The 24,894-nt window shown below is 33.9% G+C and overlaps 2 protein-coding genes across 2 annotated transcripts in view; one reads left to right on the forward strand and one right to left on the reverse strand.

The window, feature by feature from the left end:
- Positions 1-24,894, reverse strand: part of LOC144441147 (anaphase-promoting complex subunit 2-like) — a 90,859-nt gene that overhangs the window by 61,592 nt on the left and 4,373 nt on the right. Inside the window, exons 5-6 of the mRNA XM_078130685.1 lie at positions 24,395-24,512; positions 23,323-23,498 (exon numbers count right to left, since the gene is read on the reverse strand). Coding sequence (XP_077986811.1) covers positions 23,323-23,498; positions 24,395-24,512 — 294 coding nt within the window. The remainder of the gene's footprint in view (positions 1-23,322; positions 23,499-24,394; positions 24,513-24,894) is intronic.
- LOC144441061 (uncharacterized) lies at positions 5,923-9,653 on the forward strand. Its single transcript, XM_078130579.1, has one exon. The coding sequence runs from the start codon at positions 6,077-6,079 to the stop codon at positions 8,894-8,896; it is 2,820 nt and encodes a 939-aa protein (XP_077986705.1). The 5' UTR covers positions 5,923-6,076; the 3' UTR covers positions 8,897-9,653.

A 24,894-nucleotide genomic window follows, 5' to 3' on the forward strand; every position in this document is an offset into this window, starting at 1 on the left:
TTTTTTTAACAAGCATAGGACATGCAAGTTATCTTTCAAAAGGTTTTACAATTTTTCTTGAAAAAAAAACAAATCTACAAACTCTAACTATTGAGAATGTATACTTAGATACCATTCCAAACAATTCAGTCCCTTCTTTAGAATCATTAACACTTAAGGATGTCTATTTTAAAAACCCAGCTGATCTTTTTGAGTTCATTAATATATTCCCCAATATGAAAGATTTGTCTCTGACTGGTGTACAAGGTCTAACAAATAAATTTATGGTGGACTTGCTGCCAACATTTTCTCATTTAGAAACACTGACAATTACGAATACAAAAATCAGTGAAATTAATACACAAGCACTGAGAAATTTACATAATTTGACGAATTTTGCTTTTGAGGATAATCACTTAGACTGCTCCAAATGCAAGATGGAGGAATTTGTAGAATGGATGAAAACTGACAGAAAAGTCTATGTTGAACCATCTATTATCAAGTGTGTAGAGCCGTACAATATGAATGGAAATTCTGTCTTAACTTTGACCTTTGGATGGGAATGTAATCTAGCATTTATGATTTCAGTACCTGTTACTTGTATTTTTGCCTTTTCAGCAATTTGTATAGGGCTTTGTGTTCATTTTCGTTGGTATATACGCTATGGTTGTTTCCTCATCAAACTAAAACGTGGTGGTTATCAACTCCAAGTCAATGATGAGGAGCAGCCATTGAATATCAGATATGATGCATTTGTTTGTTACAATGAAAATGACAGAGATTGGGTCATGCAGCAATTACTTCCTCATTTGGAAAATATTGATCCACCTAGTTTCAAACTCTGTTTGCATGAACGTGATTTTATGCCAGGTATCGATATTTTTGACAACATTCTTGAAAGTATAGAGACTAGTCACAAAACTATGTTGATACTGTCACCTGGATTTGCACAAAGTGAGTGGTGTTATTTTGAGATGAGAATGGCTCAAGATCATTTATTTCGAGAGAGGAGAAATCTCCTCCTCCTTGTGTTGTTACATGAAATTCCTGATAATGACATGCCCCGAATTTTACGAAAGATGTTATTGACCCAGAAATATATCAAATGGACTGACAATGAAGTTGGTCAGAGACTTTTCTGGGAGAAATTAAAAGTTGTTTTAAGATCTGACAACAGAGTTAACAGAGTGGCAAATATTTGAGGTTTGGAAAGTGCCATTTTTGCCTTTTCAACATCTAGGGGTGATTTAGACAACATTTTTATGCAAGTCTTTATACTGTGTACAAGACGAACTATGTCAGTCACCTATAATTAATTGATAACTTCACGAAAGACATTCAAGATGTCTGACTTATTTCTGCATTTAATACACTTATATTGATTACTGCTATCAACTTAAAGGAAAAGTCCAGCCAGGTTTTTTCTACCTTCAGTACGCTTGTATTGATTACTGCTATCAACTTACAAATATATGAGCAACTCATATATGATTTGGGTGATAAAATAATACCTTGGTAAATTTTTCAATTTTGAAACTTGTAAGGAAGCCCTACTGCACTAAACATTTGGTCAACTTCAACCATCTTGTGGATTTCCTGCAAGGGTTTATGGGAGACATGTAGATGACATCATATATACCCCAGTTTCATTGGCTTGATATTCTCCATGTATTTGTGAAAGTTATTTGAAATATTCACATTTTGTTTTTGTTCAGTACCTTCCATGTTTCTGTAGACTGAGTTGAGACACTTTAAAAATGTTTTCTGATTGATTGTATTTTATTGTAATATCACTGCAGCACAAATATCGAATTAATTTTTAAGAACTTGAAAAAATCATCAGTAATTTAGTTGAATTCATTGGATGGACTATTACAAGTATTAATATGTATTGTACAAATCTTTTCACTGACACTTTTTTTAAATAGTGATTTTGGTGAAAATAATTCGGCAGCGATTTGGTCAAATTTGATAATAAATAATTTGATAATGGAACACAGTGTCACCTATTGTTTGTCTCCTTTGTGTCAGGTTTGAATGAAATCATGATTGCATGTTAGAGGGTATGGCTGTAGAACCTTTGTAATAGCTCCCTTCCTGATGTATATCATGTGTAGATATTGATATATCAGCACAAAATGTCAATTATTGACATTCATCCACAACTTAAATGCCAGGGATACAATCCTTGGTTTCACATTGGTGCTACCTTATATTAGATGAATCACAAGGGATTCCTAGTACTCCTTGGTTTTCACATTGGTGCTACCTTATTAATTGAATCATAAGGGATTCCTAGTACTCCTTGGTTTTCAGGATTCCTAGTACTCCTTGGTTTCACATTGGTGCTACCTTATTAGTTGAATCATAAGAGATTCCTAGTACTCCTTGGTTTTCACATTGGGTGCTACCTTATTTAATTGAATCATAAGGGATTCCTAGTACTCCTTGGTTTTCACATTGGTGCTACCTTATTAGTTGAATCATAAGGGATTCCTAGTACTCCTTAGTTTTCACATTGGTGCTACCTTATTAGTTGAATCATAAGGGATTCCTAGCACTCCTTGGTTTTCACATTGGTGCTACCTTATTAATTGAATCATAAGGGATTCCTAGTACTCCTTGGTTTTCACATTGGTGCTACCTTATTAGTTGAATCATAAGGGATTCCTAGTACTCCTTGGTTTTCAGGATTCCTAGTACTCCTTGGTTTCACATTGGTGCTACCTTATTAGTTGAATCATAAGGGATTCCTAGTACTCCTTGGTTTCACATTGGTGCTACCTTATTAGTTGAATCATAAGGGATTCCTAGTACTCCGTGGTTTGCAGGATTCCTAGTACTCCTTGGTTTCACATTGGTGCTACCTTATTAGTTGAATCATAAAGGATTCCTAGTACTCCTTGGTTTTCACATTGGTGCTACCTTATTAGTTGAATCATAAGGGATTCCTAGTACTCCTTGGTTTTCAGGATTCCTAGTACTCCTTGGTTTCACATTGGTGCTACATTATTAGTTGAATCATAAGGGATTCCTAGTACTCCTTGGTTTCACATTGGTGCTACCTTATTAGTTGAATCATAAGGGATTCCTAGTATTTCTTAGTTCTGGATAAAATCTTTGTAAAGCTCTGTCAGACAACTGTTGTCCACTACTAATATTTTATCCTAATCTGAAGTCAGCCTATAATCTAAAAACACATATATAGTTCAAGATCTGAGGGTAATTCCTAATTATTTATGTAAATATTATTCATTTGTTGTTATATGCAAATTTAATGACAACTCATTATCAATGGAGAATATTCACAACTCTAGGATCATGCACTATAGTGTGGTTATACAAGGTGATCTTAGACTCCTAGTGTATAATCTGAGGTGATTTAGTATTCATTTATGTAAATATATTCACAAGTTTTGTATGCAAATTTAATGACAACTCATTATCAATGAAAAGTATTCATTGATCTCTGATTATACACTGTATATGCCAACAGAAAGGTACATCAACAAAGTTTGTACAATATGTGCACTTAGTTGTCATCAACATAGATACAGCACTTTATATAAAGCCTGAAACATGTATTCCTAAAATATAGACCAATTATGAAAATTATCAATTAAAAAGCAAAAAACTGCATCAACATGATTTAGTAGACACATGCTGTGTCATTATGAGTGTATCTACCAAATAATTATATGAAAATTATAGAAGTCATTAGTCATTAGTCATTAAATCATTATTTATGTTTATGCGTCATCTATATTCATTTCATGTTTACTAAAATCTAATCAATTTCAGCTATTACCCCAAAGTACCAACTTGCATCAAATTTCATGTGAATTGAGCTATCTTTCTTTGAGAAATGACAGGGATAGAAAGACACACACACAAAGAAACAGACAGACAGACAGAACTAATTCATAACATTCATTCATTCATTCATGTAAGGTAATTGAATTAGTCATAGTAAAATGTGACCATCCCCCAGCTTCACTTTCTTACATATGGCCCTCCTATAAGAAATGATTTGTAAAACCTGAATCTCTCCACCCTCATTCTGCTTTCCCTCCACTATTTGTAATTACTAAAGGCTCCCTTATGTCACTATTATATTAACTATTTGTTTATGTTCTCTGTAAATAATGGTTGGTATTAATGTTTATGACCAATTCTTTAGTTTTAAAAATTCAGAAAGCTACCTAAGATTTGAAGTTAAGAGAATTTAAACCAGTTTGAAAGTCTTTAGTTACCTTTACACATACATGTACATGTATGCACCAGGAAGTAAAAAAAGGGAAGTTCAAACAGAGTTCACAGCTATTCAAATATGAAAAGGTCTTTAAGCACTTCTTAAGAGCCATTGTTACACGTATTCAGTATAAAAACACTCATTTATGTCATCATTTCAAAGGAAGTTATGATGCATTTGTTTGTTACATTGGTGCTACCTTATTAGTTGAATCATAAGGGATTCCTAGTACTCCTTGGTTTTCAGGATTCCTAGTACTCCTTGGTTTTCACATTGGTGCTACCTTATTAGTTGAATCATAAGGGATTCCTAGTATTCCTTTGTTCTGGATCAATTTTTTCTATAGCTCTGTCAGTCAATTGTTTTCTACTACTAATGTTTTACCCTAATCTGAAGCCAGTCTTCAACAACACATAATGTAGTTCAAGATCTGAGGGTAATTAGTAATTATTCATTTTCATTTTATTCATTTGTTGTTATATGCAAATGTAATGATAACTCATTATCAGTGGAGAATATTCACAAACCTAGGATCATGTACTATAGTATGGTTTAATATGCAAGGAGATCTGTAGACACCTACATGTAGTGTACAATCAAAGGTGATTAGCATTCATTTATGCAAATTATATTCACAAGTTTTGATACTGTGTGCAAATTTAATGATAACAGCTCATTATCAATGAAAAGTATTTATTTATTAAATTATTTATTTATATATAAGTATTCATTGATCTCTCTGATCATACACTGTATATGCCAACATATATGTACATCAACAAAGTTTGTACAATATTTGCTCTTTGTAATCTATATAGATATAACATTTTATAAAGGTTGAACCTTGCATTCCTAAAATATAGTCAACAAGTAATTATGCAAATTATTCCTTCAAGCAAAAAGTTACATCAACATGATTTAGAAGACACATGCTTTGTCATCATCAATGTATCTACCAAATAATTAATTATATGAAAATTACAGAATTCATTAACATATTGCCTAATTACTGTAAATCATTATTTATGTAAATGTATTATCTATATTCATTTCATGTTTACTATAAAAATCTAATCAGTTTCAGCTATTACCCCAAAGTACCAACTTGCACCAAATTTCATTTGAATTGATATCGCTTTGAGGAAATGACATAGAAAGACACACATACACCAACACAGAGACAGACAGACAGACAGACAGACAGACAGACAGACAGAGAACATTTCAAAATATTCCTTCATAACAGATAATCAGTCTTAGTAAAATGTGACCATCCCCTGATTTCATTTTCTTAAATGTGGCCCTTTGCTAAAAAATAATTTGTAACACCTAACCCCCCCCCCCCCTCCCATTCTGACTTACCTCCACCATTTTGGAAATACTGAAGTCTCTTGTACCACTAGTATTATATTTAAACTGTTTGTTTATGATATCTGTACATGATTGTTGATAGTATGACTTTGATTTGATATAAACAATTCAAAAAGCAGCCTAAATTTTGAAGTTAACAAAGTTTAATATCATTGTTTTTAGTTATCCTACACATAAACAAACCATCGTACCCCAGGAAGTAAAAGATACATGTATACCAACCGGAAGTAAAGAAAATGAAAGTTCAAAAAGGGTTCACATATTAATATGAAAAGCTATGTGAGTGTCATTGATACAATTAGTCAGATTGTGTAAACACCCATCCCAATGATGTCAATGTTTCACAAAGGAAGTTACTGGAATACAGTTCTGCTCAGTTCAGTATACACGTAGTTCAGTTAAAACTGTGGACTACAGAAGTAAGGAATACAAGATCTGGGAGATTTCTTTTCACACAGCCTGTGTTCGCTTTTGATGCCAAACAACCAATGTGACAAGATGTGGATAATCTACAAGTTACATGTTGTACTCCAGCTGGGGTTCCTACTTTTGACTGTTGATATTCCTGTGGTCTCTTCAGATGTAACATGTAAGGTGTACAACCAGTCATATGTGTACTGTCAGAAAGGATTGGCTAGCATCCCTGATAATTTACCATCGTTTGCTACAGATCTTGATTTATATGATAATGAGATCACATCTTTACCACCAGGCAGTTTAGCAAGTCTAAAACAACTGGAGCATCTTGGACTTGGAAACAACAATATAGAAACTCTCCATTCTGGGTCTCTACAAGGACTTCATCAACTGAAAAAACTGATCCTGACCTACAATTCTATTTCCTATATTGAACCAAATGCTTTCAGAGATGTCCCTAAACTAGAAATTCTTGACATGTGTTTCAACTATAACCTCAAAAGAATTCCAGATTTTGTGTTCACTCCCCTGAAAAACTTGGTTAAACTTGAACTAAGTTTTACTGGAATTGAAATATTGTCATCAACATCCTTGCACGGACTTGTCAATTTACAAGAATTGTATCTCAATGGAGGTTCAATGACTGAAGTAGCAGATGATACATTTAAAGACCTGAAGAAATTAAAAATATTAGATTTAAGTTACACCAAGTTTGTCTGTTTTCCAGGCCAATCACTCAAACCCTTGAGAAATATTGAAACAATTCGTTTTTCAGACAAGTACTTAACATTTGAAAGAGACTGTGAGGACATTGATCTGAGAGACTTTCAAAAACTAGAAGTAGTTTCTCTTGATAGAAATAATATTAATGATTCAAATATACAGAGGATGACATTTAGAGATGTCCCACTACAGGAGCTGGTTTTATCAGACAATGATTTCAAATGCCCAATTAATGGTACATTTAATGCAGTTAGAACTGCATGGCTTGACCTCACTGGTAATCAAATCAATGGTGAATGTCTGGAGAAGTTACTGTATGATCTTGAACATTCTGACATCGAAATTCTGTATTTGGGGAAAGAACAAACAGTATCATCCCCACTAAGAATCACAAGCACTACTTTCAATGGTTTGAGAACATCAAAGTTAGAAGAACTGTTGATACAAAATATGTATGTTGAAGAAACCAACTTCTCTACTGGAGTTTTCCAATGGATGCCATATTTGAAAACTTTGGAATTAACTTTGAATCATCAATTTAAACTTCCAAGAACAATGTTCAATGGCTTACATAATTTAAAAACTTTGAGATTACTTGAGAATAACTTTGATGACATCCCACTTGGAGTTTTCAATGATTTGACATCATTGACAACACTGAGAATACAGGCGAATATCTTTAAACGTTTGTATACAATGAGTGATATTTTAAAAAATTTACGGAATCTTACCACATTACAATACCTGTATCTAGATAGCAATGACATAAGAGGTGACACTCATTCATATTCTTTAAGTCACATGACTTTGTTGATAGAGTTGCATATGTTTTACAAAAGTACAAATGCATTCTTTTATCCTCAAAGCATTGGTGTGGAAAAACTTCAAAATCTCCAAGCACTATCAATAGGTTTTTATCCTTGGGCAGAATATACAACAAATCCATCACTTAAAGTGTTATCTTTAATCAGCATGATACAAACACATGTTGATTCGAAAATTTCCGGTCTTGGAGGTTTTACACTTTTTTTTGACAATACAACAAGTTTGCAAACTTTAACCATCCAGAATATAGAATTTGAAAACATTCCCAAAAATTCAGTACCTTCTTTAGAATCATTAACACTTAAGGATGTCTTCTTTAAAAACCCAGCTGATGTTTTTGAGTTCATAAATCTATTCCCCAATATAAAAGAATTGTCTCTGACTGGTGTACAAGACTTGACAAATAAATTCATGGTGGACTTGCTGCCAACATTTTCTCATTTAGAAACACTGACCATTATGAATACAAAAATCAGTGAAATTAATACACAAGCACTGAAAAATTTACATAATCTGACAAAGTTTGCTTTTGAGGATAATCACTTAGACTGCTCCAAATGCAAGATGAAGGAATTTGTAGAATGGATGAAAACTGACAGAAAAGTTTATGTTGACCCACCCATTATCAAATGTGTAGAGCCGTACAATATGAATGGAAAGTCTGTGTTAACTTTGACCTTTGGATGGGAATGTAATCTAGCATTTATGATTGCAGTACCTGTTACTTGTATTTTTGCCTTCTCAGCAATTTGTATAGGGCTTTGTGTTCACTTTCGTTGGTATATACGCTATGGTTGTTTCCTCATCAAACTAAAACGTGGTGGTTATCAACTCCAAGTCAATGATGAGGAGCAGCCATTGAATATGAGATATGATGCATTTGTTTGTTACAATGAAAATGACAGAAATTGGGTCATGCAGCAATTAATTCCTCATTTGGAAAACATTGATCCACCTAGTTTCAAACTTTGTTTGCATGAACGCGATTTTATGCCAGGTATTGATATTTTTGACAACATTCTTGAAAGTATAGAGACTAGTCACAAAACTATGTTGATACTGTCACCTGGATTTGCACAAAGTGAGTGGTGTTATTTTGAGATGAGAATGGCTCAAGATCATTTATTTCGAGAGAGGAGAAATCTCCTCCTCCTTGTGTTGTTACAAGAAATTCCTGATAATGACATGCCAAGAGTTTTACGAAAGATGTTACTAACCCAGAAATATATCAAATGGACTGAAAATGAAGTTGGTCAGAGACTTTTCTGGGAGAAATTAAAAGTTGTTTTAAGATCTGACAACAGAGTTAACAGAGTGGCAAATATTTGAGGTTTGGAAAGTGCCTTTTTTCCTTTTGCCTTTTCAACATCTAGGGGTGATTTAGACAACATTTTTATGCAAGTATTTATACAGTGTACAAGACGAACTATGTCAGTTACCTATAATTGATTGATAACTTCACGAAAGACATTCAAGATGTCTGACTTATTTCTGCATTTAATACACTTGTATTGATTACTGCTATCAACTTAAAGGAAAAGTCCAGCCAGGTTTTTTCTACCTTCAGTACACTTGTATTGATTACTGCTATCAATTTACAAATATATGAGCAACTCATATATGATTTGGGTGATAAAATAATACCTTGGTAAATTTTTCAATTTTGAAACTTGTAAGGAAGCCCTACTGCACTAAACATTTGGTCAACTTCAACCATCTTGTGGATTTCCTGCAAGGGTTTATGGGAAACATGTAGATGACATCATATATACCCCAGTTTCATTGGCTTGATATTCTCCATGTATTTGTGAAAGTTATTTGAAATATTCACATTTTCTTTTTGTTCAGTACCTTCCATGTTTCTGTAGACTGCACTTTAAAAATGTTTTCTGATTGATTGCATTTTATTGTAATATCACTGCAGCACAAATATCGAATTAATTTTTAAGAACTTGAAAAAATCATCAGTAATTTAGTTGAATTCATTGGATGGACTATTACAAGTATTAATATGTATTGTACACACCTTTTCACAGACACTTTTTTTAAATAGAGATTTTGTTGCAAATAATTCGGCAGCGATTTGGTCAAATTTGATAATAAATAATTTGATAATGGAACACAGTGTCACCTATTGTTTGTCTCCTTTGTGTCAAGTTTGAATGAAATCATGATTGCATGTTAGAGGGTATGGCTGTAGAACCTTTGTAATAGCTCCCTTCCTGATGTATATCATGTGTAGATATTGATATATCAGCACAAAATGTCAATTATTGACATTCATCCACAACTTAAATGCCAGGGATACAATCCTTGGTTTTCACATTGGTGCTACCTTATTAGTTGAATCATAAGGGATTCCTAGTACTCCTTGGTTTTCACATTGGTGCTACCTTATTAGTTGAATCATAAGGGATTCCTAGTACTCCTTGGTTTGCAGGATTCCTAGTACTCTGTGGTTTCACATTGGTGCTACCTTATTAGTTGAATTATAAGGGATTCCTAGTACTCCTTGGTTTTCAGGATTCCTAGTACTCCTTGGTTTCACATTGGTGCTACCTTATATTAGTTGAATCATAAGGGATTCCTAGTACTCCGTGGTTTCACATTGGTGCTACCTTATTAGTTGAATTATAAGGGATTCCTAGTATTCCTTTGTTCTGGGTCAATTTTTTCTAAAGCTCTATCAGTCAACTGTTCTCCACTACTAATGTTTTACCCTAATCTGAAGTCGGTCTTCAACAATACATAATGTAGTTCAAGATCTGAGGGTAATTAGTAATTATACATTTTAATATTAATTGTAAGTTGTTAAATGCAAATGTAATGATAACTCATTATCAATGGAGAATATTCACAAACCTAGGATCATGCACTATAGTGTGGTTTAATATGCAAGGAGATCTGTAGACACCTACATGTAGTGTACAATCAAAGGTGATTGTTATTCATTTATGCAAATTATATTCACAAGTTTTGTTACCATATGCAAATTTAATGATAACAACTCATTATCAATGAAAAGTATTTATTTATATATAAGTATTCATTGATCTCTCTGATCATACACTGTATATGCCAACATATATGTACATCAACAAAGTTTGTACAATATTTGCTCTTTGTAATCTATATAGATATAACATTTTATAAAGGTTGAACCTTGCATTCCTAAAATATAGTCGACAAGTAATTATGCAAATTACTCACTCAAGCAAAAAGCTATATTAATACGATTTAGAAGACACATGTGCTTTGTCATCATCAATGTATCTACCAAATAATTAATTATATGAAAATTACAGAATTCATTAACATATTGCCTAATTACTGTAAATCATTATTTATGAAAATGCATTATCTATATTCATTTCATGTTTACTAAAATCTAATCAGTTTCAGCTATTACCCCAAAGTACCAACTTGCACCAAATTTCATTTGAATTGAGATATCTCTCTCTGAGAAAATGACATAGAAAGACACACATACACCAACGCAGAGACAGACAGACAGACAGACAGACAGAAGGAGAATATTTCATAATATTCCTTCAGAACAGATAATCAGTCATAGTAAAATGTGACCATCCCCTGATTTCATTTTCTTAAATGTGGCCCTTCACTAAGAAATAATTTATAACACCTAACCCCCTCCACCTCCCCATTGATATCCATCCACCATTCTGTAAATACTGCAATCTCTTGTATCACTGTTATAACTGATATTTAAACTTTTTGTTTAAGATATCTGTACCTCATAGTTGATAGTATGACTTTGATTTGATATAAACAATTCAAAAAGCTGCCTAAATTTTGAAGTTAACAAAGTTACCAACGTTTTTAGTTGTCATACACATAAACAAAAACCCACCATACACCAGGAAGTAAAATATACATGGATACCAACCGGAAGTAAAGAAAATGAAAGTTCAGAAAGGGTTCACATATTAATACGAAAGTCTATGTGAGAGTCATTGATACAACTAGTCAGATTATCAAAACACCCAATGATGTCATTGTTTCACAAAGGAAGTTACTGGAGTACAGCTCTGTTCAGTTCAGTATACACTTAGTTCAGTTAAAACTGTGGAGTACACAAGTAAGGAATACAAGATCCGGGAGATTTCTTTCCACACAGCCTGTGTCTCCTTTTGATGCCAAATAACAAACTTGACCAGATGTGGATAATGTACAAGTTACATGTTATACTCCAGCTGGGGTTCCTACTCCTGACTGTTGATATTCCTGTGGTCTCTTCAGATGTAACATGTAAGGTGTACAACCAGTCATATGTTGACTGTAGTCAGAGAGGATTGGATAGCATCCCTGATAATTTACCATCATTTGCTACAGATCTTGATTTATATCGTAATGAGATCACATCTTTACCAGCAGGCAGTTTAGCAAGTCTAAAACAACTGGAGTACCTTGGACTTGGAAACAACAATATAGAAACTCTCCAAGCATATGCTTTCAGAGATGTCCCTAAACTAGAAATTCTTGACATGTCTTTCAACTATGACCTCAGAGGAATTCCAGATTTTGTGTTCACTCCCCTGAAAAACTTGGTTAAACTTGACCTAAGTGTTACTGGAATTGAAATATTGTCATCTACATCATTGAAAGGACTTGTCAATTTGCAAGAATTATCTCTGTGTGGAAGTTCAATAACTGAAGTGGCTGATGATACATTTGAAGACCTGAAGAAATTAAGAATATTAGATTTGAGTTTTAATAACTTTGTCTGCTTTCCAGGTCAAGCCCTCAAACCTTTGAGGAATATTGAAATTATTCATTTTTCACTCATGGAAATAACATTTGGCAGTGATTGTGAGGACATTGATCTGAGAGACTTTCAAAAACTAGAACTACTTTCTCTTGCAAGAAACAATATCAATGATTCAAATATACAGAGTATAAAATTCGGAGATATTCCACTGCAGAAGTTGGATTTATCAGGCAATAATTTGAAATGTGAAATCAATGGTACATTTAATGCAGTTAGAGCTACAATGCTGGACCTGACTGATAATCTAATCGATGGTGAATGTCTGGAGAAGTTACTGTATGACCTTGAACATTCTGATGTCAAAATTCTGCATTTGGGCAACATAAGTCCAGTATTTATACAAGTAAGTGTCACAAGCACTACATTAAAAGGTCTGAGAACATCAAAGTTAGAAGAACTCTTAATAAATAATATGTATGTTGAAGATACCAACTTGTCTACTGGAGTTTTCCAATGGATGCCATATTTGAAAACTTTGGAACTAACTTTCAATGATCAGTTTAAACTTCCAAGAGCAATCTTCAATGGCTTACATAATTTGAAAACTTTGAGACTAAAGAATAATGACTTTGATGACATTGCACTTGGAGTTTTCAAAGATTTGACATCACTGACAACACTACAAATAGCGTGGAATTTCTTTGAAGATTCGTACACAATGGATGATATTTTAGAAAATTTACAGAATCTCACGACATTACAATATCTGTATTTAGATGACAACAACATAGAAGGTGGATTTGTTTCATATTCTTTAGGTCACATGACTTCTCTGGTAGATTTGGATGTGTCCAAAAGCAGTACAAATGCATTTTTCTGTCCACAAAGCATGGGTGTGGAAAAACTTCCAAATCTCCAAGCACTATCAATAGATGTTTCTCCTTGGGGAGAATATACTATAAATCCATCACTTAAAGTGTTTTCTTTAAGCACTCAAAGACTAACAATTGTTCATCCAAAAGATTTTACACTTTTATTTGACAATTCAACAAGTTTGCAAACTTTAACTATCGAGAACATACAATTTGAAACCATTCCAAACAATTCAGTCCCTTCTTTAGTATCATTAACACTTAAGGATGTCTATTTTAAAAACCCAGCTGATGTTTTTGAGTTCATTAATCTATTCCCCAACATAAAAGAACTGTCTCTAATTGGTGTACAAGACTTGACAAATATATTCATGGTGGACTTGCTGCCAACATTTACTCATTTAGAAACACTGACAATTATGAATACAGAGATCAGTGAAATTAATACACAAGGACTGACAAATTTACATCATTTGACAAATGTTACTTTTGAGGATAATCACTTAGACTGCTCCAAATGCAAGATGAAGGATTTTGTAGAATGGATGAAAACTGACAGAAAAGTCTATGTTGAACCTTCCATTATCAAATGTGTAGAGCCGTACAATATGAATGGAAAGTCTGTCTTAACTTTGACCTTTGGATGGGAATGTAATCTAGCATTTATGATTGCAGTACCTGTTACTTGTATTTTTGCCTTCTCAGCAATTTGTATTGGACTTTGTGTTCATTTTCGTTGGTATATACGCTATGGTTGTTTCCTCATCAAACTAAAACGTGGTGGTTATCAACTCCAAGTCAATGATGAGGAGCAGCCATTGAATATCAGATATGATGCATTTGTTTGTTACAATGAAAATGACAGAGATTGGGTCATGCAGCAATTAATTCCTCATTTGGAACATATTGATCCACCAAATTTCAAACTCTGTTTACATGAACGTGATTTTATGCCAGGTATTGATATTTTTGACAACATTCTTGAAAGTATAGAGACTAGTCACAAAACTATGTTGATACTGTCACCTGGCTTTGCACAAAGTGAGTGGTGTTATTTTGAGATGAGAATGGCTCAAGATCATTTATTTCGAGAGAGGAGAAATCTCCTCCTCCTTGTGTTGTTACATGAAATTCCTGATAATGACTTGCCAAGAGTTTTACGAAAGATGTTATTGACCCAGAAATATATCAAATGGACTGAAAATGAAGTTGGTCAGAGACTTTTCTGGGAGAAATTAAAAGTTGCATTAAGATCTGACAACAGAGTTAACAGAGTGGCAAATATTTGAGGTTTGGAAAGTGCCTTTTTTGCCTGTTCAACATCTAGGGGTGATTTAGACAACATTTTTATGCAAGTATTTATACTGTGTACAAGATGAACTATGTCAGTTACCTATAATTGATTGATAACTTCATGAAAGACATTCAAGATGTCTGACTTATTTCTGCATTTAATACACTTGTATTGATTACTGCTATCAACTTAAAGGAAAAGTCCAGCCAGGTTTTTTCTACCTTCAGTACGCTTGTATTGATTACTGCTATCAATTTACAAATATATGAGCAACTCATATATGATTTGGGTGATAAAATAATACCTTGGTAAATTTTTGAATTTTGAAACTTGTAAGGAAGCCCTACTGCACTAAACATTTGGTCAACTTCAACCATCTTGTGGATTTCCTGCAAGGGTTTATGGGAAACATGTAGATGACATCATATATACCCCAGTTTCATTGGCTTGATATTCTCCATGTATTTGTGAAAGTTATTTGAAATATTCACATTTTCTTTTTGTTCAGTACCTTCCATGTTTCTGTAGACTGCACTTTAAAAATGTTTTCTGATTGATTGTATTTTATTGTAATATCACTGCAGCACAAATATCGAATTAATTTCTAAGAACTTGAAAAAATCATCAGTAATTTAGTTGAATTCATTGGATGGACTATTGATAATGGAACACAGTGTCACCTATTGTTTGTCACCTTTGTGTCATGTTTGAATGAAATCATGATTGCATGTTAGAGGGTATGGCTGTAGAACCTTTGTAATAGCTCCCTTCCTGATGTACGGTATATCATGTGTAGATTGATTTTTAATTTTGCAGGCCATGTCAAGATATTCTCAAGGCTCTATATCATTGAGACTCTGTGGTACAAAATGGCCAGAATGTTGTCAGTGTAAAATTCAATGACTTTTAAAAACTTAAAACTTAAAGACCAAGGATTCAATCCCATAATTGATTAACTGCACTAATGATGCCTACCTTATAAGTGAAGCCATAAGAATTACATATAAATGATTGTTTTGTTCTGTATCAAATTTGCCCATAGCTCTGCAATTGAATGATGCAGACACTTAATGATGTCATCATTTCACATAACAAAGTAGCTGGAATACAGCTGTGTTCAATTCTGTATATTTGAAGTTAAGAAAGTTAATATCAGTTTGAAATTCTTTACTTTAATAGTTACCTTACACATGTAAATCTGGAAGTAAAAAATGGAAGTTCAAACAGGATTGACAGCTGTCCAAATATCAAAAGGTCTTAAGAGACATAGTTACACCTAGTCAGCATATAAAATCAATTAATGATGTCATCAATTCACATAACAAAGTTGCTGGAATACAGCTCTGTTCAGTTCTGTATATTTGAAATTAAGAAAGTTAATATCAGTTTGAAAGTCTTTAGTTGCCTTGCACATATACATGTACATCAGGTAGTAAAAACATGGAAGTTGAAACAGGCTTCACAGCTGTCCAAATATCAAATTAAAGGTCTTTAAGAGCCATAGTTTCACCTAGTCAATCAATCAATCAATCAATCAATCAATCAATCAATCAATCAATCAATCAATCAATCACTAAGTGAATTTTTAAAGTGCCAGTTTCCACTACAATGTAGAGTTCACAGGTGCTGTGATAGCATAAAAACAACTAATGATGTCATCATTTCACACAACAAAGTTATTATAATACAACTCTGTTCAGTTCAGTATACACAAGTTTAGTTAAAACTCTGTACTACACAAGTAAGGAATACAATATCTGGAAGATTTCTTTTCATACAGCCTGTGTCTCCTTTTGATGCCAAATAACCAACTTGACAAGATGTGGATAATCTACAAGTTACATGTAGTACTCCAGCTGGGGTTCCTACTCCTGACAGTTGATATTCCTGTGGTATCTTCAGATGCAACATGTAAGTTGTACAACCAGTCATATGTTGACTGTAGTGAGAGAGGATTGGATAGCATCCCTGGCAATTTACCATCATATTCAACAAATCTTTATTTAAATAGTAATGAGATCACATCTTTTCCACCAGGCAATTTAGCAAGTCTAAAACAACTGGAGTATCTTGAACTTGGATTCAACAAAATAGAAACTCTCCATTCTGGGTCTCTGCAAGGACTTCATCAACTGAAAGTACTGATCATAAAATCTAATGCTCTTTCCCATATTGAAGCACATGCTTTCAGAGATGTCCCTAAACTAGAAATTCTTGACATGTCTTTCAACTCTGACCTCAAACGAATTCCAGATTTTGTGTTCACTCTCCTGAAAAACTTGGTTACACTTGATCTAAGTGATATTGGAATTGAAATTTTGTCATCTACATCATTGATAGGACTTGTCAATTTGCAAGAATTAATTCTCACTGGAAGTCCAATAACTGAAGTGGCAGATGATACATTTAAAGACCTGACGAAATTAAGAATATTACATTTGAGGTATAACAAATTTGTTTGTTTTCCCGATCAATCTCTCAAACCTTTGAGAAATGTTGAAATAATTCATTTTTCAGGCATGGGCATAACATTTGATAGTAATTGTGGGGACATTGATCTGAAAGACTTTCAAAAACTAGAAGTAGTTTCTCTTGATTATAACTACATGAATGATTCAAATATACAGAGTATAACATTTGGGGATTTCCCACTTCAGAAGTTGGCTTTATCAGGCAATAATCTGAAATGCCCAATTAATGGTACATTTAATGCAGTTAGAGCTACAAAGCTGATATTGACTGATAATCCAATCAATGGTGAATGTCTAGAGAAGTTACTGTACGATCTTGAACATTCTGATGTCAAAACTCTGTATTTGGGGAACACAAGACTAGAATTAGCAGTAAGAATCACAGGCACTACTTTCAAAGGTTTGAGAACATCAAAGTTAGAAGAACTGTTGATACAAAATATGTACTTTGGAGAAGAAACCAACTTGTCTACTGGATTTTTCCAATGGATGCCATATTTGAAAACTTTGGAATTAGTTGGAAATCTCCAATTTAAACTGAGGCTCCCACTACAAACATTCAATGGCTTACATAATTTGAAAACTTTGAGATTACAGCATAATATCTTTGATGACATTCCACTTGGAGTTTTCAATGATTTGACATCACTGACAACACTGCAAATACAGGGGAATATCTTTACAGGTTTGTATTCAATGAATGACATTTTAGAGAATTTACAAAATCTCACCACATTACAATACCTGTATCTAAATGACAACGACATACAAGGTGGAATTCTTTCATATCCTTTAAGTCACATGACTTCTTTGATAGAGTTGGATATATCCAAGAGTGGTGATATTGTATTTTATTCCCCAAGCGTAGGTATGGAAAAACTTCCAAATCTCCAAGCACTATCAATAGATATTCCCCCTTTGGAAGAATATGCTATAAATCCATCACTTAACCCTTTCACCACCAATTCCCGCTATTGCGGGAACGCTCTAGGGCGCCCACCAATTCCCGCTATTGCGGGAACGCCAAAGTTCATTCACCTACCTCGCCGTTAAGCCGTTTAACGGCAGCTATTGCTGCAAAAATTGCTGCCATAACTAGTTCCACACATGCGTATTAGCCTTGTTTATCTACACAGCCATTTTGAAAGCATGACAGTGAACGGTATCTCGAGTACGATCCAAATGACGAGCGATCGTAATTTTTTGTGCGTTTTTCGCTCACGAAATCGAATTTCAACATGGCGGAAGTAATTAACGGCTCTCATAACATGGCCTACGATATAAATTATGTCACTATCTTTGGATATTTCGACAGAATTTGACTTGAAATACATCGTTGAATACAAGTTATTAGCTATGGGAACACATTGTACTTGTATGTAAGCATCAAATTCCCGCTAAGGCCGTGTGAGCTGCCGACGGCAGTTTACGGTTGAATTTTTGAATGTCGTTCAAATTTACGCAATCTTGTGACGGTGCCGACGCCCATGCTAACGTTCTGGGGGTAATTTTGGGCTATATAGTGGATTATTTTGGTTTTATTTCTTTTTGTTACGGCTCAATAATGACTTGTATTTGTATTAGATCAGTGTGTAGAGGTCAGTGGAGGGAAACTTACTCGTGATATGGGCGATTTTCCGATCGGATTTTTTACGCGAGTTTTTCAATGTAAAATTCAAATTTCAACATCGCTGAGGCAAAATCTGTCTCCCCTAACATCGTTTGCAATGTAAATAAAGGTGCTGTTCGTAGAAATTTCCACTCAATTTTGACTATGAATACGATGTTTTATACAAGGAGATGGCTGCGTGAACTCGATGCAGTATATGGAAGGATCAGATTATCGCAACGTAACTTCAAAGTCCCGACTGCAGATTTGCTTTTGTGGGTAAACATGTCGGCGAAAAGCGTCACGTTGGCGTCCCGATTCGGACTCGTAAACTACCAACTTGGGGGCATTTTTTACTGATTTTGAGGATAAATTTGGTGATAATTTTTTGTTGTTCTGTCAAATAATGATATATAATTACACAAACTGATTTTTCAGAAGGTATTGGGGCGACGACTTCAGATATTTTTGTCCCTTTGATTGCCGGTGTGGGGCTGACTATTGCGTCGTAATCGGATTAGTGAGCCGTTAATTATTTTCGTTCAAATTTATTACGACTAAAAATAACATTTTCTGACAAATTTTCGCCGATTTTGACCATTTAACCAGTATACAGAAGTTTTGTAGGAACATAAATGTTGGTAATTTGAATTTTGTTTGTAATATAAATATTTCGTTTATTTGTGATATGTCAATAAATAAACAACCTATGCTTGTTTTATTAATATTTTATTACATTAATCCATATTTCGGTTATGTGTGTGATATTTGAATTTATGTATTTGCTACTATGATGTAGAAAATTTATTTTCCATTCAAATGATACCTCATTTTAAAAAAATAAGCAACTCTAAGTATTTTTATATCAGTTTGATTACACCACACTCACTCTCACATTATGTTAGTGAGGGGGCTGGTGGACAACACACAATCCCATGAGGCCATTGGTGGTGAAAGGGTTAAAAGCAGTTTTCTTTCACCAGGACAGGGCAAAAAACTATCCTTTTAACACAATTAAAACTTTTCTTTTACAATGCACTAAGTTTGCAAACATTAAATATTGAGAATAGACAATTTGAAATAATTCCAAACAATTCAGTCCCTTCTTTAACATCACTGACACTTAAGGATGTCTTTTTTAAAAACCCAGCTGATGTTTTTGAGTTCATTAATCTATTCCCCAATATAAAAGAATTGTCTCTGACTGGTGTACAAGACTTGACAAATAAATTCATGGTGGACTTGCTGCCAACATTTTCTCATTTAGAAACACTGACCATTATGAATACAAAAATCAGTGAAATTAATACACAAGCACTGAAAAATTTACATAATCTGACAAAGTTTGCTTTTGAGGATAATCACTTAGACTGCTCCAAATGCAAGATGAAGGAATTTGTAGAATGGATGAAAACTGACAGAAAAGTTTATGTTGACCCACCCATTATCAAATGTGTAGAGCCGTACAATATGAATGGAAAGTCTGTGTTAACTTTGACCTTTGGATTGGAATGTAATCTAGCATTTATGATTGCAGTACCTGTTACTTGTATTTTTGCCTTCTCAGCAATTTGTATAGGGCTTTGTGTTCATTTTCGTTGGTATATACGCTATGGTTGTTTCCTCATCAAACTAAAACGTGGTGGTTATCAACTCCAAGTCAATGATGAGGAGCAGCCATTGAATATCAAATATGATGCATTTGTTTGTTACAATGAAAATGACAGAAATTGGGTCATGCAGCAATTAATTCCTCATTTGGAAAACATTGATCCACCTAGTTTCAAACTTTGTTTGCATGAACGCGATTTTATGCCAGGTATTGATATTTTTGACAACATTCTTGAAAGTATAGAGACTAGTCACAAAACTATGTTGATACTGTCACCTGGATTTGCACAAAGTGAGTGGTGTTATTTTGAGATGAGAATGGCTCAAGATCATTTATTTCGAGAGAGGAGAAATCTCCTCCTCCTTGTGTTGTTACAAGAAATTCCTGATAATGACATGCCAAGAGTTTTACGAAAGATGTTACTAACCCAGAAATATATCAAATGGACTGAAAATGAAGTTGGTCAGAGACTTTTCTGGGAGAAATTAAAAGTTGTTTTAAGATCTGACAACAGAGTTAACAGAGTGGCAAATATTTGAGGTTTGGAAAGTGCCATTTCGCATTTTCAACATCTAGGGGTGATTTAGACAACATTTTTATGCAAGTCTTTATACTGTGTACAAGACGAACTATGTCAGTTACCTATAATTGATTGATAACTTCACAAAAGACATTCAAGATGTCTGACTTATTTCTGCATTTAATACACTTGTATTGATTACTGCTATCAACTTAAAGGAAAAGTCCAGCCATGTTTTTTCTACCTTCAGTACGCTTGTATTGATTACTGCTATCAACTTACAAATATATGAGCAACTCATATACGATTTGGGTGATAAAATAATACCTTGGTAAATTTTCAATTTTGAACCTTGTAAAGAAGCCCTACTGCACTAAACATTTGGTCAATTTCAACCATCTTGTGGATTTCCTGCAAGGGTTTATTGGAAACATGTAGATGACATCATATATACCCCAGTTTCATTGGCTTGATATTCTCCATGTATTTGTGAAAGTTATTTAAAATATTCACATTTTGTTTTTGTTCAGTACCTTCAATGTTTGTGTAGACTGAGTTGAGATACTTTAAATCTGTTAACAGAGTGGCAAATATTTGAAGTGTTTTAATAGTGATTTTGTTGCAAATATAAATTTGGCAGTGATTTGGTCAAATTTGATAATAAATAATTTGATAAGGGAACAGTGTCATCTACTGTATACATGTCACCTTTGTGTCAGGTTTGAATGAAATCTTCATTGTATGTTAGAGGTATGGCAGTGGTAAGACTATAGAACCTCTGTAATAACTCACTTCTTGATGTGCCTGCTAAGGCAAAAATATAAAAAAATAGTGTGTTTCCGATATTGTGAGCCTAGTTTATGGACTTCAATTTGTTCCCTGTGAACAGTATCCATAGTCCTGAATTTCTTGATCCTAGTTTTTTCTGTTTCTGTTTATTTCACTTTTTCAGTGTGCAAGGTTATGATATGCTGTTAAAATACTCAATATATGAACTGTCAACTTCTACTCCTCAATGTTTTGACAGAAAATAGATTAACAAATATTTCAATTTTGAAGTTTACATTAACATAGCCATATCCTTGTTTTATAGCATGTAGTACTAAACCATTGTGGAATGCATACTGTAAAGATAAACACATACAAATTTACCATGTTCCCGTTGCTAAGCCTATGCGTGTCTGTCCAAGGCTTCACTATGAAGTGTCAGGCCATTAGAATTTGCCATCTGGGCCAATCTGATTAAAATCCGATGTAGTGTATACTTTGCGACTTCTTTTTTGGGCTGTTACGTTTATTGGTGGTTGTTCTTCTGTGAGTGCTTGTTACATACATGCGACACAACACCACCCTTACGAAAATGGTCTATAGTATTCCTAAAAGATTATTCCTATAAGATCTTATAGTATTTTGGCCCCTTTCTTAAAGGAATACTTTGCAATTCCTATAGGAATTAGGATAGTCCTAAAGGAATCTTTTAGGACAGTCCTATAGGAACGATCAGTCCTATAGGAATCTTATAAGAATACTATAGACCATTTCAATAAGGGCATAGGCGTATGTGAGCCTACTTCTGTGTTCCGCATCATCAATCACACATGGCATATCATACACTTTGTAAGGGAATATAGGTCACAACATGATGTATAGGTCATAACATGATACATGTATATACATGTAGGTCATAACATGATCATAAGATAAAATGTCCTTTTGTCCAAAGCTGATGTTTCATGAATAATCCTTCAATCAAAGTTATAAATTCAGTTGAAGAAACATAAAACTGAGAGACTGCAGAACTACAAACGTCACTTGTATTCTTGTAAGCATGCTAAAAATAACTGTCCTATCAATAGCCTAAAGGGCGACATAGATACATTGTGTCCAGTGGTTGTTATTTTCTAAACTGTCTCCCTGTTGATGGTTGTGATTTGTCAGCCACTATCATGAATATTAAGTAGTTAAGAATTCAAAAGGTCATGATTATGCAATGTCAGGTGTATGAAGTGATTGTCTGTAGTGCAATAAGCCAAAACTACAGCAGGGAACTACAATTTTTGAGATTTATGGGGTTTTAGCATGAAAATCGAATGGAAAGAAAGACAGTTTGTTTGGTTTTTATGAATTTGGTATGAATGGGGGAAAAGTATCTATTTGCCATGGCGATAGCATTCTCGCCAGTTAGAACTTTTTGTTACATTTTGCTACTGTGGTGATCCGCTCACACTAACCCTGCTATCTGATTCAGTGAAGCCACAAGGATTACATAGGATTATTGTTTTGTTCTGTACCAAATTTTTGTACCCATCTGCCAGACAACTGTTTTTCACACCTAAATTTTAATCCTAATGCAAACTGGGCCTGTAACTACACCCATAGCCAACAGTCTGAGGGTATTTAATATTCATTTATGTTAATCATATTCATGAATATTGATGTATGCAAATTTACATGACAAAGAATATTGATGTATGCAAATTTACATTACAAAGAATATTGATGTCTCAAAATTTACATGACAAATAATATCGATGTATGCAAATTTACATGGAAAGATTCATTATCAACAGGCAATATTCAAGGACTCTGATTATGCACTGTATATGCCAACATAACAGATGAAATAATAAATAGTAAATTAGCTTTACCTGGATCAGCATCAATAGGATCTGGTTGCCAGGTTTCAGGGTCACCATTCTCTTCATCGCTATAGTAATTCTCATCCATCAGTAGTGGTTCTCCCTTGATGAGTTCATCTGCCAATTCACTGCTACTCTCGTCTGTTAAACTTGACACAATACATCGCACAGTGTCTTCTCTGGTTCTAAACATCAGATGAAGATAATTACATGTTATTCCCCAATATTTGTCTTCATTCAGCCAAGGAAAATATGAGTGACCTAAGGGGCTTTGTTACTACGAGTCACTAGATGAGTAGGGGCAACACTAAGGTCACAAGTATATTCCGGTTGAATGAAGAAAAATATTAGAGAATAACATAATTATACCAGCGACAGTAATACCAAAGAAAACTCAGGGAAATTAATGGTAATTTTGAAAGTTTGGAGTCAAATTTTGAACACAGCAGAACCAGTGATGTAGACATGCATTGGACCACTACCAATGTTCTCTCATCTTTTGAGTTATTCTGACACTGAATATTTCAATAAACTCAGAATTAATACTGGACAACATTCTCCCTATGTATTCCTTACAAGGGGGCATAGGGATTTGTATGGTGCACAAATTCTGTAGTTGCCAGTTACAGAGTTGATAACAATCGCAGACAAAATGTCAGGGCTCAAAATTAACAGTAGTCCCATGCCCACAGACTACCAATTCAAGTCATGGAGCTGCCCTAATTTGCAGTTGGTAGCCCACTCAGGCTACCACTGATTATGTGATGAGGATGAAAGATTTATGGACATGAATGTATTTTAATAACACATATTTCCAATAGAGGAAATCTGTTTTCAGTTCAGGAATATAGGACTACAGGTCACAATCCTTGGGCTGACAATTTCTGACATTGAGGCCCACTAGGACTATCATATCAAAGAAAAAAAGTTAATTTCAAACCTTGAATGTGTACATAAAAGCCCTATTAACAGAAGATACTGCTATGACAAATGATCCTAACACAGTAACAGTATGTACATGAACATTCTAGAACACATACATGTAATAAAGAGTAACTATAGCAACAGAATATTATCGTACCTTAGATACTTTCTGACTGGTTCACACACCAATTCTAAGATAACACCAGCTGGATCTAGTACACGTAATGCTCTGATGGACGATATATACTGAGTCAGAATGTCAGCAGTGTTTGCACCTGTAAAATAAGACACAGAGTTAGACTATGGTTGGAAGGTTTACAGAGTTGTACCAAAATCTAATCATAATGTATCCATGCAATAAATGATAACATGAAAGACTAAAAAGATTCTGTTTCACTGGTGAATTTTCACTATTATATCATTCACAAGCCAAGTTGAACAAAAAATATGGAATTTATACCTTTGTCGTTCCACACTATGACAATGTGCATCTATGTCACAACAACATGTGTCTACATCACTGGTTCTGCCATGTTTGAAATATAAATCAAAATGTTCAAATTTGCCATTACTTTCCCCAATTTTTCTTTGATATTACTGGCACTTGTATAATTATATTATTCTCCAATATCTCTCTTCATTCAGCTGGAATATACT

Source organism: Glandiceps talaboti, chromosome 10 (assembly GCF_964340395.1).
Source record: "Glandiceps talaboti chromosome 10, keGlaTala1.1, whole genome shotgun sequence".
NCBI lineage: Eukaryota > Metazoa > Hemichordata > Enteropneusta > Spengelidae > Glandiceps > Glandiceps talaboti.